General features: G+C 34.5%; 1 protein-coding gene and 1 non-coding gene across 11 annotated transcripts in view; one reads left to right on the forward strand and one right to left on the reverse strand.

Annotated features, from left to right (window-relative positions):
• MYO9A (myosin IXA) overlaps positions 1-18,934 on the reverse strand; it is a 263,829-nt gene that overhangs the window by 140,533 nt on the left and 104,362 nt on the right. For all 10 annotated transcript variants that reach the window (XM_077881727.1, XM_077881730.1, XM_077881731.1 and 7 more), the window contains 3 exons: positions 15,943-16,064; positions 9,919-10,060; positions 1,910-2,105 (listed from right to left, as the gene is read on the reverse strand). In XM_077881727.1, the coding sequence (XP_077737853.1) occupies positions 1,910-2,105; positions 9,919-10,060; positions 15,943-16,064 (460 nt within the window). The remainder of the gene's footprint in view (positions 1-1,909; positions 2,106-9,918; positions 10,061-15,942; positions 16,065-18,934) is intronic.
• On the forward strand, positions 17,670-17,773 carry LOC144303705 (U6 spliceosomal RNA). Its single transcript, XR_013370679.1, has one exon. It is a non-coding gene; the product is annotated as a U6 spliceosomal RNA (small nuclear RNA).

Raw genomic sequence — 18,934 nt, forward strand, 5'->3', positions numbered from 1 at the left:
ATCCTAAATCCATCAGAGAACAGTAGGTGGTGAGAGATACAGATGAAGCAAAAATGCTAAATACTGGCACTGACAGCAATATACTATAATACAATTATTTCCTGTAACAAATCTGTTCATCACTGCCTCAAAATACAAATGAATTATTGGTTTTTTTTTTCCTTGACAAAAAGTGAAATTTAAAGTTTATCCAATGAGACTTCTGGGTTGTTGGTAATATTCTACTTCTAAATCTAGGTGGTAGTTCCAGGATGTTTCCACTTTGTGGTAATTTTACTGAACTATATATTTTTGGGGGCACACTTTTCTATATGTATGTTATATCAAACATATTCAAAAAGTCTATTATATGGATGCTGTATGCTGGCCAGAAAGAAAACCTAGATTACAAAACAAGAAGAATCTAGAAATGGTCAAAATAGAAATAACACAGTATCATTCTATTGATCATTAATAACATTGTATCTTTGTATCAACTGATAATAATAAACATACAACTATCTTTCACATATAATATTTTAAATGTCAAAGGAACACACAAACAATGTGAATAATCTTTACAGAAAGCAGTGTTTTCAATAGTAAATACAAGAAAAGTTTCTTCTCTTAGTTACATCTTAACAGGATACTTAGCAATCTTCAAAGTTTTCAAAATTGATAAATTCATTGTAATAAACAAAAATGTGTCTTAAATTAAAACTTTTTCTTAAAGCTTTTTACAAAGAGAGTCTCTCAGAAATAATTCTGTAAAGGCAAAGCAGGTTTAATTAATAAATAAATAAAAATTAAATATTCCTTTGATTTTTAAAAAAACTGTATTTCTCCCTATCTACCAAAGCCCAGTTAATACATTTTATAATCTGAAAAACAGAAGCAAAGTTCCATTAGCTTTTTCCTCTCATTTTAGAAATACAATCTCCCAAATACATGTATTCGTTTGAAATATGTAAAAGCTAAACTTAAAAGTTTTACTGCTCATACACATGCCAAAAAGCCAGAGAATTAAATCTGGGAGTCCTGAAAGCACAGACGTGTCCTAGTGCAGTTCTACTGAAGTTTCTCCAGACAGAACAATTTATTTTAAATGGCTACATATATATATTAGAAAATCCTTACTAGTGGCAATGGTCTAAGGCTAGAACTACAGAAAGCAACAGTGTGATTTCCATTAGGTAACAAGTGCTTATGAAGATGCCTTCCCACAGCCTATAAACTACGTTATTTTATGATTTAAGGGGATAGAGACACAGGAAAAGTATCCTGCCCCATTCCTTTCCAAATTTCAAAGTAAAATTTAATGAACTGAGTTAAGAATAGAAGGAAAAGAAAATTAACAGTCATAAATAGATACATGCATTATTATCTGGCTTTGCCCGTAGTTTGAAAAAAACCACTAATAGTCACAAAATCAGTCAAGGAAAGAAATGAAACTTGATTGATTACTGAAATTAGGCTATCTCCACTAGACAACCCTACCTCCATCCCAATTTTTCTATTTCCTGATTTATGTTGCCACATTAAATCATGTTTCATCTGTATAAAACCTATTACATAAGAAGAAAATAAAGAAAGGCATCAATATTTAAGTCTATATAAGTAAATGGTAAAGTATTATTTCATTCTTTGTTTAAAAAATTTACCAATGTCTTACTAAGTGCCTATTAAACATCAGGTGCTTTATATACATTACTCCTCTCAGTATTTATTAATAAAAATGTACCAACACATATATACACACAATTCACTTAACTCGATCATATGAAGTATACTAGAACTAATCAGACCTCAAAATGATGTTAGGATATGGTTAAGAAGACAGAAGAGAACAAAATTATTATGTCTCTACTCCTTAAGAGAGGTAAATAATTGAAAGATGAAGTATGGGAGAATACTAATATCTACTGCTTACCAGTTTTTCTCTGAATGTGTCTTTTCCCAGCTTCCCTGAAAGCAATCACGGCTCTGAAAAAAGCTCTGAGAACTGCCCATCGGAAAACAGCTACGGGATCAATTCCAATCATCCCAGAGATAAATGCATTCTTGCTACTTCTTAGAAGAGCTACAATGTCAGGGCGCATATGATCTGTATTTTTTTCCCGGAAATCCTACATGAAAAAAGTACCAGTGTTATTTTTGAAAAAATTATTAAACCAAGATGATAATGGGTGACATCTTTGAAAAGTAGCTAAAATAAGGACTTAGAAGTGATTTCTGTTCTAGGTAGCTAACTGGACCGGTTATCTTCTATAAAGTCCCATCCAACCCTAAAACTATTAAATTCTATAACACATTTAAATGACAGTGAATATTCTACAATTTTATTGCAACTTATAAATAGAGAGCCTCTCTGAAGGGGTATCACATAAAATGACCAGACAGCTGAATAACAAAAAGGAGCTGGACATAAGACAAGAAAAGAGTTCCACAGAGAACACGACACCTACTACCTATATAGGTGGCGATGAGTTGGACAAGTTAGGAGACAAGCAGTAAGACCAGGGGTTGAAACATTCTGGGCAAGGATGAGAGTGATGGAAGATTTGGCAAATAAATAGGTTATGTAAGCCTAAGTAAGGAGTTTGTGGATTTTACTCAAGTATAAAGGAAAGCCAATGGAAGCTACATGATTTTTTTTATAAATACCACTGGATACTGCAGAGGGAATGAATTTAGACAAAGAATTGAAAAAGGGAGACCAGCTATTGCAATATTCCAAATAAAAGCTAATGGTGACTTAGACTGCATTGGTGGTAATAGATAAAGGGAAAATAGTTATTATATTTGGGATATGTTTTGGAAGTCAGGCAAAGAATTTGCTGGTGTGTTAGGGCATGGTGAGAGAATAAGGGTATAACAAGATTAACACCTATATTTTGGGTTTAAGTAACTAAGTGGAGGTGTCATACTGATATGGAGAAATCTAGAAAAACAGAGGTTTAGAGATAGGAAATGAGATCAAGAGATCAGTTTTGTACAAGTGAAGATTAAGATGGTGAGGATAACAACAGAAGCAAGTAACATTTATTCAAAGGTTACTGTGACACTCTTCTAAGCATCTTATATGTGTTGTCTCATTTAAGCTCATTTCATCCACCTAACAACAACTTGAGATGGGTATTATTCCTATTTTATACATGAAGAAACTCAGTCATGGAGAGGTTAAGTATCTTGGCCCCTGTCACATAGTAAGCAGAACAGGGGATCAAAGAGGGCCACTCATAACCACTATACTCTATCTGCATACAGACATCAAGTAGGCAGATGAATATATGTGTCCATGAGTCCTACAGATACTTCAGAAAATACATGTATTACCTAAGGACTATAAATAAGCAGAACAAACCATCTGCCACTGAGGGATGGAGGGAATAAAATAGAAGAAAATGGGTTAAAATACCCCCTAAAAAGACAAAGAGAACAAAAAGCTTACACTCATGGATGAAGATTCCAGACTGATATGTACAGTCTAGGCATTTGGCTATAACCACACCCAGATGAAAGGATTAAAAGTTGGTAAGTAAAATCACTCAGATTTGGTACCACTTCACAGAACAGCTCTAACTCAGAAGTCTATGAGAAGCATGCCTAGTATGATGTTTTCCAGAAGGCAGTTTGGACTCTTTTAGGGGTTTCCTTTCTTATTCTTTGTTCTCCTGGGAACAAGGGAAAAAGGGAAACAAGCCAAAAATCTTGGTCTTTGGCTTGTCCCTAAACACCCTTTGAGCAAAAGTATGTATCATAAAAGTTAGTAACTGATTAAGAATTTCTAAATCCAAATCACCACCACCAATATCAGCAGCTAATACACATCAAGGGAAAATGTCAGGCACTAATTAAACAATATACATAACTTAATTTGTTCAATTCTAACAATTACTTAATAAAGCAGAATAATTATAAACCATACTTTACTGATAAGTAAATAGAAAGTAAAGAAGTTTGCCAAACAAAAGTCAAACATAAGAAAGTACTACAGGACCTGAAACGTGTGTCTGTTCTACACCAAAGACCATCCCATCCTATTAATAACTATACTGTACGAAAGTAAAATTCTAGAATTCTTTCCCACGATGACTGTCAAATGTTGATGGAGACCTTTATTTTCCAAATGTACTGGTCTCATCTGTCTTCACATTTTCAGATTTCTAAGTATATTTCATAAACTAATCATACTCTTCTTAAAAATTTTCTCTTGGTTTCTATTAAGAATATATTTTGGGATTTACTACTTTACTTACCTTTTATGCTGCCCATTCTCAGTCCCTACTGCTGGTTCCATATTTGAAATTCTTAGGGTCTTAGGGTCTGGTCTTACATACTCTTATAACTCAGTCATCTTACATCAGGTAATCTCAAAAATAGTAATGGCTTTAAACATTATCTATATGATGAGGTCCAAATTTCTATTTCTAGCTGAGATCCATTTGTGCATCTTAAAGGTATCTCAAACTTAAGAATGTATAAGATTAGTATTACTTAAAATGTTTAGAAGCATTCGCCAGTGAAACCATGTGGGCCTGGAATTTCCTTTGTGGGAAAGTTTCAACTGCTGATTCAAACTATTTAACAGAAATAGGAGTCTCAGGTTTTCCTGTAATTCTGGTATCAGTTTTAATGATGTGTATTTTCCATGGAATTTTCCATTTAATCTATGTTGTCAAATTTCCATTTAATCTATGTTGGCAAAATATATTCAGATCCTTCTAATATCTGTTGAGCATGTAGTTAAGTCTCCTTTTTCGGGGCACCTGGGTGGCTCAGTGAATGAACATCTTATTTGCCTTTGGTTCAGGTTGTGATCCCAGAGGTCTTGGGATTGAGTCCTGTATCAGGCTCCCTGCAGGGAGCCTGTTTCTCATTTTGCCTATGGCTCTGCCTCTCTCTGTGTGTCTCTCATTAATAAATAAAATCTTTAGGGAAAAGAAAGTCCCCTTTTTCTTTTCTGATTATTTGTATTTTTACATTTTTTTTCTATTATAGATTATTCTCTATCATCTTTTATTATTTTCTGTTATCTTTTCAAGGAACTTATTTTTGGCTTCGTTAATTTCTCTCTATATGTCTGCTTTCTATTGCATTAATTTCTAGTCTTCCCTTTATTATTTCCTTTTAATTTGGGGGGGGGGGTGATTTGCTGTTCTTTTTTCAGCTTCTTGAAATGGAACCTTAATCATTTTCAACCATTCTTCCTAATATATGCATCTAAACTTATAAATCATTGCTTTAAATGCATCCTACCAATTGCTACAGATTCTGCAAATTTTGGTATGTTGTATTTTCATTAATGCTCAGTTTAATATTAGCATTGTGGGCAGCTCGGGTGGCTCAGCGGTTTAGTGCCACCTCCAGCGCAGGGAGTGATCCTGGAGACTCTGGATCGAGTCCCACGTCAGGCTCCCTACATGGAACCTGCTTCTCCCTCTGCCTATGTCTCTGCCTGCCTCTCTCTCTCTCTCTCTCTCTCTGTGTCTCTCATGAATAAATAAATAAAATCTTTTTAAAAATAAAATAAAATTAGCATTATAATTGTGATTTCTTTTTTGATTCATGGTTTACACAGAAGAATTATTTTTAATTTCTAAACACTCAAAGACTGTCTACCTATCCTTATGACATGCCAAGTTGGTCAGTTTTCCATAATGCTGTTCAATTTTATTACTGATTTTGTGTCTTATTCAGTTAGTTACTAATTTTATAATATTATAAAATTTAAAATATTATAGATTTTAATATATAATCTACAACTAGATGGATTTTTCTAGCTCTACTTTTGTTCTCTCTTTGGTTTTTATATATTGAATCAAATCATTAGGTACATACAAGTTTTTTTTTTTTTAAGATGTTATTTATTTATTCATGAGAAACAAAGAGAGAGGCAGAGACACAGGAAGATGGAGAAGCAAGCTCCATGCAGGAGCCTGATGCGGAACTCAATCCCGGGACTCCAGGATCATGCCCTGCGCAGAAGGCAGGTGCTAAACCGCTGAGCCACCCAGGGATCCCCATAGGTAATACAACTTTTGAGGATTGTGTCTTTCTATCAAACTGGCCCCTTTTATTATTATGAAATGTGCCTCTTTATCTTTAATAATATTTCTTGACTTAAAGTTTACTTTGTGTGATAATAATTTATTTTAGTTTGGGTTTGTATGATATATATATCATATATCATATATATCATTTTTCTATCCTTTTACTTTCTATATATATTTTTTCCATCCTTTTACTTTCAACCTATCTGATAATAAGCATGAATAATCACAGGCCCAAGTGTATATATTGTATGATTCCATTTCTCTGAAATGTAATAACAAGTAAACTAAGGATAAATGAGGATAGTGGTTACCTCTAAGTGACGGCGAATGAGCTGGGAAGGGGCGTAACAGAAATCTGTACACTTTAGATTTATGCACCTCATTGTATGATTTTAAACTCAAGTTTTCTTGTTTTTATTTTAAACTGCATTTTTAAAATCTTTTTTTTAATTGAGATATAACTGACATGTAATGTATAAGGTGTACAATGTGTTGATTTGATACATTTTTATACTGCAATATGATTACCATTATAGCATTGGCTAATACCTCCATTGGGTCATATAATTATCATTTCTTTTCTGTGGTGAGAATATGTAAAATCTGTTATCATGGAGACAAACCATAAGAGACTCCTAATCATAAGAAACAAACTGAGAGTCCCTGGAGAGGACAGATGTGGGGCGATGGGTAACTAGGTGATGGACAATAAGGAGGGCATGTGATATAAACACTGGGTATTATGTGACTGCTCAATCACTGACTTCTACCTCTGAAACCAATAATACATTATGTGTTAATTAAATGAATTTAAATAAAGAATTAAAATTTAGGGATGCTTTGCTCAGCAGCTGAGTGTCTGCCGCCTTTGGCTCAGGACATGATCCTGGAGTCCCGAAATCAAGTCCTGCATTGCGCTTCCTGCATGGAGCCTGCTTTTCCCTCTACCTATGTCTCTGCCTCTCTCTGTGTGTGTCTTTCATGAATTAATAAATAAAATCTTTTTTAAAAATTAAATTAAGAAAAATACAAAATCTATAATATAATCATATAAGCTAATTAGACTGAAAAATCATCATGCATATACATATGGCAATGATTTTTTAATATGGTAGTATTTCATAATGAAAAATATATGTTGGGATGACTAGAAATATGTAAACAAATAAATGTTTATATATAATATATAAATAAGTATGATAGAATAAAATATTATGAAACCATTTCTGAGAAAATTATATGTACAATATACATCAACAAGCTTAAGGAATATATAAAAATAAATATTATACTAAAATTAATATGGTATGCCTGGGTGACTCAGTGGGTAAGCGTCTGCCTTTGGCTCAGGTCATATTCCAGGGTCCTGGATCGAGTCCCACATCAGGCTCCCCATGGGGAATACATAAAATCTTTAAAAATAAAATAAAATTAATATAAAACTATTTCCCAGAGGGACACCTGGGTGGCTCAGTGGTTTAGTGCCTGCCTTTGGCCCAGGGCATGATCCTGGGGTCCCAGGATCGAGTCCCACAGCAGGCTCCCTGCGTGGAGCCTGCTCCTCCCTCTACCTGTGTCTCTGCCTCTCTCTCTTTCTCTCATGAATAAATAAGTAAAATATTAAAAAAAAATATTTCCCAGGAAACGTAATCAAAACTGAATGGTTTTTATAAACATTTTGCTATTTTTGAAAATAAAATCGTATTTTAATATAAAAATATCTATACAAAAAACATTACCCAGGAGTCCACCGTTTCCCATTTTTCTATTGATTTATCTGTTTCTTAATAATCTGTGAGAGTTCTTCATCAATTCTAAATACAATTCTTTCACATTGGGAGTGTCTCCAACTCTGTGGTTTGTACTTTCATTCTCTTAATGTAGTGGTTTGCTTAATGAACTGTTCCCAAATTGATTAAATCCAATTTATCAATGTTGTTTGGATGCTTTTGGCCCCCTGTTTAAGAAAAATTTCCCTACTCTACCCAATGTATTTTTCTAGAATAGATGCTGTCCACTACTCACATGTGAGTATTGAGCCCTTGAAATACAGCTAGTACAAACTGAGACATGTACTAAGTGCATGCACTGGATGTTGAGGACTTAGCACAAAATAAGTTAATATTTCAAAATAAGTTAAATATCTCAAATAATTTTATATTAATCCTTACATGTTAAAATAATATTTTGATTACTTTGGGTTAAATATATTGTTAAAACTGAAAAAATTAAATTCAAAAATAAAATCTAGCTTCTTAAGAAGTTTGAGGACAATGCTATTATCACAATGTTAATTATAATCGCAATCCTGTGCATTAGATCTCCAGAACTTATTCATCTTCTAACTTTGCCCAAAATTTCCTCTACTCTCTCACACTCCCCAAGCCCTAGGAATCATCATTCTACTCTTTTACTCTTAATGTTTGTTTGAAAATCTTTGACTTTCTGTTTTTTCCATCTCGGGAAATAGCATCTCAAATTCACTCATCAGCTATAGTCAGAAATCAGTTACTCAATCAGGTTCTACTGATTATAACTCCAAAATATATCTCATAATCAGCTACATCTCCTCCATCTCCACTGCCACCCCTGTAGTTCAGTTTACCTTAATATTTCACCTCAACTATTTAAAAAAGCTCCTAATTGATCTCCTAGCTTCTGCTCTCATCCTCTGCTGCTGCTTCTTCCTCAAAGTAATCAAAGCAATTTTTTAAAAACACAAAAACTTGTTTAAAATCTTTTCATGGTTCCCATAATAATTTCAACAAAAATCAAACTCCTTTAACTTGCCTAAAAGCCATGAAGAATTAACTTGCTATCCATTCTCTAAAATCATTTCATGCCACTATCTCCCTTGCTTACCATAATCTAGTTACACTGGCCTGTTTTCAATTATTTTAACATATTAATTCTTTCCTATCTCATGGCCTCTAGAATATTCATCATCTCAACTCCTCACCAAAGTTAACACTTGCTTTGGGTTAACTCTCAAAATTTAAGTTCTCAGAGAAATATTCATGGATCTCCAAATTCAAAATCCACCATTTCACTACCTTCTCTCCTAGAATCCATTCATTTATCTATAGCAATAGCCCACTCATCTATATTATACACACACACACACACACACACACACACACACACACAATCAAATCATTTATCACCAAATCATTCCAAACAGCAAGCACAGGGTCTAACACATAGTCTGTACTTAACAGACACTTCCAAAATAAGTCAATCAGTAACGACTGAATGAGTAAATGATTTTAGTTATGACTCTCACCTCAAGACCCAAAGAAAAACATTGCTCTACCAGTCTCCACACCATCACTGCCTTGGCCTGGGAAATTATCTTAAATGACATGCTTAAACATCAAGTGGCTGAAGGATAACAGGTTCACTAATTGTAATAAAAAAAATGGACATAATTATGAAGACTCCCCTCCACAGGAGTCAAAAGTTTCAATATACTCATTATGAGTGCAAGCTCACAAATACCTAATGGTGCATAAAGACATGGAAGCCTCTATCAAGCCTCATGGATGTAAAGAAGAGAAAAAGTCAACAAACTGTATAATGAAATACTGAGTTTAAGATATACTGATGGTATCTATTCTTCAGATTTAAAAAAAATACTATTAGAAGGGACTGATATTGACTTTAGCTGTAGAAGGGAACCAACAAAAATATCACATCAGACAGTAAGTAATATGTTGCAAGGAAGGATCTGAATGTTAGTAATATCTTTATAAAATGTCTCCATCTCCAACTGTTACTGATCAAGAGCCTCCATAAACTACAGAAAAGGCAGTGTGACAGGGAGGATAATACAGTAAAGAACACATTTTTACCCTGAAGACATATTAATGAGAAATCTACTGACCTTTACCCCATATTTTACTTTCCCAGCATAATGCTTTATGATGAAAGCAGGCTCCATCACGGCTGGAAATTCAATGTAAGAATTCTCTTCATGTTGATGCTTAAATTTATCTAGCAATGTTTGATTTGTAGCCTGTGGAAAGCTGAATTAAAAACAAAAACAACAACACTAAAGAAATATGCAGCTGTTAATATAGTCTTTAATGCATTATAATCAATTGCCATCTAACACATTTATAGCAAATTACAAAGTTTTCACTTATCTGATTCTCTAAAAAGCTAAAAAGGGAGTGTAACAAGGATTGGTGTTTTATAGATGAGGGATCAAAAGCCACAATTTGCCCAAACTCACACTTTGCAAGTAGCAGGACTGAGAAATTAACTCCGGTCTTTAGATATTTAGCTCAGGTTGCACCATGTGGCACCTTCTGTAACCCATGGGATAATACAACTCAACTGATACATTATTTGGGGACAAGAACTTCCAGAAAGAAAATGATCTCTCAATTTAGAGAGGTCCTTTAAGTCCACAGTCATTTTCTGTTTTCCTATTTCTCCATATATAAATTAAGTAGCAATTTTCTTACCTCTACCAGTAACTACATAATTTTATACTGTATCTATTATTATTTCATATATGCCTCAATGGGTTTATACTCACTGATGAGCATTTTATTTCTAGGGATCATTCAAATCATACTTATTAAGAAACAATTATATGATAGCAAATATAGGGATAAAAAGTTAAGAGGGCGCCTGGGTGGCTCAGTTGGTTAAGCATGTTGATGCTCTCCATGTTGATGCTTAAATTTATCTAGCAGTGTTTGATTTGTAGCCTATGGAAAGTGGAATTAAAAACAAAAACACTAAAGAAAGATGCATCTGTTAATACATAATCTTTTCTAATAGATTATCATTACATTGCCATCTCACACATTTATAGCAAATTACAAAGAGCTTTCACTTATATTATCTAATTTGATTCTCCTAACAAACTAAAAAATAAGTGTAACATCCTGCTCATCCTAACATCCTGCTTATACCTAACTATTCTTATTCTACTCCCTCTTTCTAAATTTGCAACTCTTGATTTTGTCTCGGGTCATGATCCTGAGGTCCTGGGATTGAGGCCCACGCCAGCCTCTATGCTCAGCAGTCTGCTTGTCCCTCTCCCTCTCCTCTCTTTCTCTCAATCTCTCTCAAATAATAAACATATTTTAAAAAAAAAAAGGTTCAGAAAAGAAAAATCACTAACGGTTGGAAATAATGGAAAGGTTCAAAGAAGATACAGAAGGCAATTATGAGCTAAATGTCAAAGGCTGAGTAGGAGTTTCATATAGAAGAAATATCACTGACAGAAAAAGGAAAAAGCAAGTATCCTTCAGAGAATAGTTTCATTTCATTATAATTGAAATAATGACAAATAACATGACATGAGGTTGCAAAAATGTTGAATACAAAATCTAATGTGTAAAAATGATTCCAAAATTACAACAAAAATAGTTAATTATGTCGTATGTATTAGAATCAGGAAGGAGAATGGGTGTTGGTGTCAGATAGTTATAAGTTTAGATTTTCAGTTCTGTATGTGACCTTTGGCATGCTTTAAGAACGAGTTCCATAAATGAGTAAAATGAGGTATCATAGTGTTAGTAGAATTAAATAACACTAGTAAAAGCATCTAACACTAGCAAGCTGGCATTCTATAGGGAGGACATAAATGTTACCTACTTTCTTACATTGCCAACATTGCCATGTTCTCCTAGTCACCTAGACCTGCTTTTATATTCAAAACTATCGCTTCCTCAAAACATCTTTACCATCCAGCTCTCCTGTCCATTCCAGAACTCTATAGCCATTCTAGAATGGAATATAACTCTTGCAATTTGAAATAGAGAGTACAACAGCCTCTACAGTAGTGTCAGTGACTCTAATCTTACCTAATCAAAATCAAATATCAAATTTTTCCTATAACATTGCTTTAATCATGTATCTCCCCTACTGAGGAAAATTTATGGATCATAACAGCAAAAAGACCAAAACCAAGCTTCCAAGACTAGACCCAACTCAACCTCTGCAAACTACTACTACTACTTCACTACTTCACAGCAGGGTGCTTTTCTTCAGGAAGGATATTCATCTCATTGTCTCTAAGTAATCCTCTGAATAATCAAAAAGCTTATGATTTTTTTCTTACTTCCAAATGGAGAAAAGAAATTTTCAAAGGAAGACATATATGAGAACAGTTTTTATTCCAAACAAGAGAGGATGCAAAAGGTTGCAGAAGGGAAAGTGGGTGGGGGGATGGGGTATTTGGGTGACGGGCACTGAAGAAGGCACTTGATGGGATAAGTACTGGGTGTTATATGTTGGCAAATTGAATTTAAATTTTAAAATATATATAAAAAAAGAATGTCAGATAATATAATATCACAAGCACATTTTAAAAATCAAAGGCATGTGCTTTGGAAAGGAAGGGATCATTGCTGTTATTTGCCGATGACACTATGCACCTATCAAAATGGCTAATATACCAAAGAGAGACAAAACAGGAGGTTACTGTCTGATTTCTTTTGCTAATATGTTGTTTATAATTATTAAATCTGTTTTCATGGGAAAAAAAGGATGCAAAGGAAAGCTCTCGATATGTCCTATATTCATACATACTACGTACAACATACAATATCAAGCAAAAGAGCTTGGAACAGAGGCAAATCAGACATTATTGTGCATTTCAAAGCTCTTCCAACCAGTATTTCCCAAAGGCTATCTGCCAGGATAGCCTTAGTGCTCCCATGCTTCTGTGTTTCTTTAGCTTTCAAAAATACCAATGCTTTGACCCATTCCTGTGATTCTACTGAACTGATGCTAGGGTGATGATGTTCCAAGTTTCCCAGCTAATTCTTATGAGCAGGGAAGACTGACAAAATCCTGTTCTAAATGAAAGCTCCGATCTTCATTTTGTTAAAAGAAGTCTGGGGTGGAAGTCTGAGATTCTGCATTTCTAACAAGCTTCAAGGTGCTGCCAGTCCTGCTGTCAGCAGATCACACTTTGAATACAGAAGGAAAGACTGGTAACACTCCTAATATCCTGCTCATACCTAACTTTGCCCATGTCTACTCCTTTCTAAACTCATACTGCATCCTTTACAGTCGAGCTTAATAACTTGGCTGAGGTCAAACAGCCAACAGATAACAGAGACAAGATTAAACAAAACTTTCTGACCTCAGACCACGTACCTGAAACACTATAAACAATACTGAATGAGGCAGGAAAACTGCTAAGGATATATTTCATGTTATATATTCCCTAGAGAACAAACAGTTTTTAGAGGAAAACTACTCTAAGTGGTTCTCAAAATAGCTCTTCCTAAATGTGACTAATTTATTTTCAACCCATCTCTGGCAGAGAGAAAACATTTCATGCCTTTGCATCTTCTGGGATATTAAAGCACAGAGCAAAGTGGTCCATTTACAAGAGGAGATAAAAGCAACAGGAATGACACATAAAGTGAAAAAAAATAATAGGATTTATAAAAAAATTTTATGGAGGACTGAATACAGAAGCATAACTGAAGGAACAATTAAGAGGTTATTCAGGGATCCCTGAGTGGCGCAGCGGTTTAGCGCCTGCCTTTGGCCCAGGGCACGATCCTGGAGACCCGGGATCGAATCCCACGTCGGGCTCCCGGTGCATGGAGCCTGCTTCTCCCTCTGCCTTTGTCTCTGCCTCTCTCTCTCTCTCTGTGTGACTATCATAAATAAATAAAAACTAAAAAAAAAAAAAAAAGAGGTTATTCAGTCCAGGGACGCTTGGGTGGCTCAATGGTTGAGTGTCTGCCTTTGGCTCAGGTCATGATCCTGAGGTCCTGGGACTGAGTCTGCCTGTGTCTCTCTCTCTCTCTCTCTCAGGGTCTCTCATGAATAAATAAATAAAATGTAAAAAAAAAAAAAAAAAAGTTTATTCAGTCCAGAAGCTCCGGGGTGGCTCAGTCAGTTAAGCATCTGCCTTTGGCTCAGGTTGTGATCCCAGGGTCCTGAGAGAGACTACTGCATCAGAGTCCCTGCTCACTGGAGAGCCTGCTTCTCCCTCTCCCTCTGTCCCTCCACACCATTCATGCTCTTGCACTCTCTCTCTCTCAAATAAATAAAATCTTTAAAAAAAAAAAGTTATTCAGTCCAATCTCCTACCTACAACAAGACACTGACAGCACTGACAGAAAATGCAAAACAATTTTATTACTTTATAAAGCAGCCGCTCATCAACTCTAATGATTACACAGTTCTTTTTTATACTGAGCCAAAATCTGTCTCTGTTATTTCTGGCCATGTGGCTTACCCCCAGTAACTTTCAGGTAATGGCAGAAAGTTGATATTCTCTTACTGGGCAATGTTTATATCTGTGTGAGGTAGCAACTGACCAGGGAAATAAAGTCTTTGTATAATAAGATATGAACTCAAAATATTTGACATAAAGAATGACAAGCCAGAAAAGAACCCTTTCCTCTATTCATGTTTTCATTATATACTCAACTACCTCAACTGTTGCTCACAACCACTGAAAGATATATAGCAGACAGCATTATCATTTCTCACCATCAATTCCTTTTTACATCCAAAAAATTAAGAACCAAGAATATTCAGAGATTTGCCAAAGGTAATAGAGATGAAATGCAACCCTAAACTTCTCATTCTACAGTCCAAGTGTTACAGAGAAATATTATAGGACAATACTTAAAAGCACAAGCTAATTAGAAATACATGGAGTGTCTGAATCTCAAGTCCCTCATTCACCTATCTGATCTTTTTCTAGACTTGCTTAAACTCTGGTTTTTTTGTTATCATAAAATACCTCAGACAAATAGAACTGCTTAATATTTTAACATCAACCACAATAGTGCTCAACAATGAGTATCAAAATCATCTATGAAGCTTTCCAAAATAAAATACACCAGGGTAAGGTATGTAAGCACAGTTAAGAACCACTAATCTTACAATTTTATAAAAGATAATATATGTTTTGGGGCATATAAAGCAATACAAAAAACACTTATACACAACTTGGTACATAAAATATTTTTTGTGCTAATTACATTTTAATTCATTTAGATTAATGGAAATAGACTAGTGGTAGACGTAACTGTTAGCATTCTCGTTTTCAATATATTTTGCATTCTACCATATTATTTCATATTTCTACTGAACAATTTCTACATGTTTATGGCATATTAAGAGTGACATACAACTTTCCATACAAACCAGGATATTTGAAAGTAAAAGTAGGCACTTTTAATAACTAAACTGGACAAGCATAAACTTTAGACTGTCCCATTCAAACCTGATGATGGTCATCCCACCTATGACAGTTAATCTCCAATATTTTCTATCCTACTTCAATGGATATAATATTTGTAGATAGAAATCAAGTGAGCTAATTCAGCTACTAAATATTTTTTAGTAAAAAGTGACAGAAAACATATTCTCCACTACTTCAGTTTCTCCAGTTCTAGATTTGCCATCTTATAATTTAACTATAAATAATACTTTATTGGACACTGAAAACACACTGGAGGATGCCATATGAAGTTTTATTTCTGAAGCTTATACATAAATTTGATTTACTACACAGTGCTGACAAAAGATGTCAAATACTTGGCATATGCTGCTACTGCCTGCACAGTGGTGGCAGACATTACTAATCTATCACGATGTTCTTTTTTGCTAAACATGAAAACTACAAACACATCTCACATAGAACTCAATTCAAGAAGAGAGCAACATGTAATAAAAAAAAAATGCCAACAAATTTAACATGAAAGTAACTGCAGAAGAAATCTGGAAAAAATCAAGGAAAAAAATGCATTCAATATTAAAGTTCATCCAATTTCCGAGAAACATACACACACAATGAAATTCACAAAAGGGAAAGTTTGGCTCCTTATTTGATCATGTAAGAAGAAAATTTAAGACTTAAAAGGACATGAGCCCAAATGGCCAATAACAAAATTGAAATAATCTTACTCACTTGCTTTCTTCATCCAAAAGATGGAGCAGACCTGTTGGTTTCTTGCTAATAAGATTTATGCAACAGGTATTATCAATATAATCTATATTGTGCCAGCTGATACCTTCAGTTCTATATTCCTCCTAGGAAATAACAAATTCACAATTTATTCATCTTGCAAAAAAATAGTTAAGTATATGATAACAAAGACTGAAAAGCTTTTGCCAGGCTTAAAAGAACTGTCTAAACTTTTCCCTTTTAAATCTCTAATCTACATAATGGAAGAATGTAGGATTTCAGTTACACAAAACCTTCATACAGTATGTCTATTTTCATTAAAAAGTAGACAACCATATTTTTTGCTACAATGCCATTTGTATGCCACTCAGGTGAAAATTATTTGCTACAATGCCATTTGTATGCCACTCAGGTGAAAATTTAGGGCTGGAATCGTTTTAGTCACACTATGAGGACTACACTAAATAAAAATATAAAATGAAGAAGCCTATTTTCTCCCACAAGACTCTAAACCATCAAAAGAGTTTTTGTTGATTATCAACAATGAATTTAAAGAAACAATGCCTAGGAAAGGTAGAAAACCATCGTCTCCAGTGATCACTGATATCATATGAAGTTCATATATACTTCACTTGGTAAAATAAAACCCTTGGTGGGGGGAACAGCCCTTATTTTTTTATTTTATTTTTTTGATAATAAATTTATTTTTTATTGGTGTTCAATTTGCCAAAATACAGAATAACACCCAGTGCTCATCCCGTTAAGTGCCCCCCTCAGTGCCCATCACCCAGTCACCCCCACCCCCTGCCATCCTCCCCTTCCACCACTCCTAGTTCGTTTCCCAGAGTTAGGTGTCTTCATGTTCTGTCTCCCTTTCTGATATTTCCTACCCATTTCTTCTCCCTTCCCTTCTATTCCCTTTCACTATTATTTATATTCCCCAAATGAATGGGACCATATAATGTTTGTCCTTCTCCGATTGACTTATTTCACTCAGCATAATACCCTCCAGGTCCGTCTATGTCGAAGCAAATGGTGGGTATTTGTCATTTCTAATGGCTGAGTAATATTCCATTGTATACATAAACCACATCTTCTTTATCCATTCATCTTTTGATGGACACCGAGGCTCCTTCCACAGTTTGGCTATTGTGGACGGACATTGCTGCTCTAAACATCGGGGTGCAGGTGTCCCGGCGTTTCATTGGATCTGTATCTTTGGGGTAAATCCCCAGCAGTGCAATTGCTGGGTCATAGGGCAGGTCTATTTTTAACTCTTTGAGGAGGGAACAGCCCTTAGAATGTTTTTTAAAAAGGGAACAGCCCTTAGAATGTTTTTTAAAAAATTCAAATTCCAAGATTTAAAAAGGTCAAAGCTCAGGCCTTGAGCAACTATTCAACTACTAAGCCCCTATTGTTTACTTTTCCTCTGTACTGGGAAATAATCTTATAATCCTTGTGATGCTTTTGAACTGTTTTTCAGAATAAGGCTCCTGAAAATCTAAAGAAGTTTCTATACTGCAGTAATATTTAGGCACCAAGTAAATACCCCAGCCACCTGATGGCTTTAGTATGCACTGATAACATTCATACACTTCTCTACTAACACGGTGGTTTTACAAATTAGCGATTTTGTGATTTTTATCATTCTTTGGGTATTATTAGTATCCTGTAAATAAGAATGGTGTAGTATAAACCGTAGCTACTCTAACTGGGAAAGGTAAATGCCTGCGCTCACTTCAGCAGCACATACACTAAAACTGGAACAATACACAGATTAGCATGGTACCTGTTCAAGGATACCATGCAAATTTGGGAAAGGTAAATGCTTAATTCTTTCCTTTTATTTAATAATTTCACAAGAAAGTAATTGCTATATGAAGGTCACCCCAGCTCAGTAATTTAAAAAGGTTTTTTTCCGTTTCTTCTTGTTTGTAGCATGGATAACAAGCATATGGATGCTTGTAAAGATGTTAATAGCAGTCCAAAATCCTTCCTCATCTTAATGACAATTCAGAGCTCCTTGCTAAAGTTAACTATTATCCTAAATTCCAATACCACTGATAAGATTCACTTATTTATAAATCTAATATAAAGAAAATCTTACTATACTCTTTTCACGTTTTTTTCAACTCAACATCAGTTTCAGAGACACATCCAGGTTGTAGAATGCATCTAAAGTTCATCCATTTTTTAAAATTCTTTATATGAATTCAAATTAGTTAACACATAGTGTATTACTAATTTCAGGGATAGAATTTAGTGATGCATCAGTTGCATATAACAACCAGTGCTCATTATATCAAATGCCCTTCTTAATGCCCATCATCCAGTTACCCCATACCCCTACCACCTCCCCTCCAGCAACCCCTATGTTGTTTCCTAGAATTAAGCATCTCATGGTTTGCCTCCCTCTCATATTAATCTTATTTTTCCTTCCCTTCCTCTATGTTCATCTATTTTGTTTCTGAAATTCCACATGAGTGAATACATATGGTATTTGTCTTTCTCTGACTTATTTTGCTTAGCATCCATTTTAATTGCTGTAGGAACATCATATTCACTCACTTATGCTTTATCTATGGCTACTTTCTCAATGTAATAGCAGCATTGAGACTATATGTTATTAAAATATGTGTGGTTTCAATCCTTGAAATTTGGCCCTTGTGTTATGGTACAGTCTATGAATAAATTTTTACATTTTGTAAATTTGTAGTTATCTATGTATGTCAAATAAGTATTTGCTTTAAAAATCTATATCCACAGGAAAAAGAAAATTCTTCTATATCCTTATATGATACAGGCCTTGAGCCTATGGAAACTGGCATTCTAACCTAAAGGCAGGCAGGATTGAGCACCCATAAACGCACCTGCTCCATCCTCTGGGTGCTTTAAATAGTCTATAACCAGACTGATTTTTTCTTTTGTCTGCTTATTCTGTTCTCTATTCAGCAAGGTTTGTTAAAACATTCCACTACAGTTCCACTAGAATTAC

Source organism: Canis aureus, chromosome 32, assembly GCF_053574225.1.
Source record: "Canis aureus isolate CA01 chromosome 32, VMU_Caureus_v.1.0, whole genome shotgun sequence".
Taxonomy (NCBI): domain Eukaryota; kingdom Metazoa; phylum Chordata; class Mammalia; order Carnivora; family Canidae; genus Canis; species Canis aureus.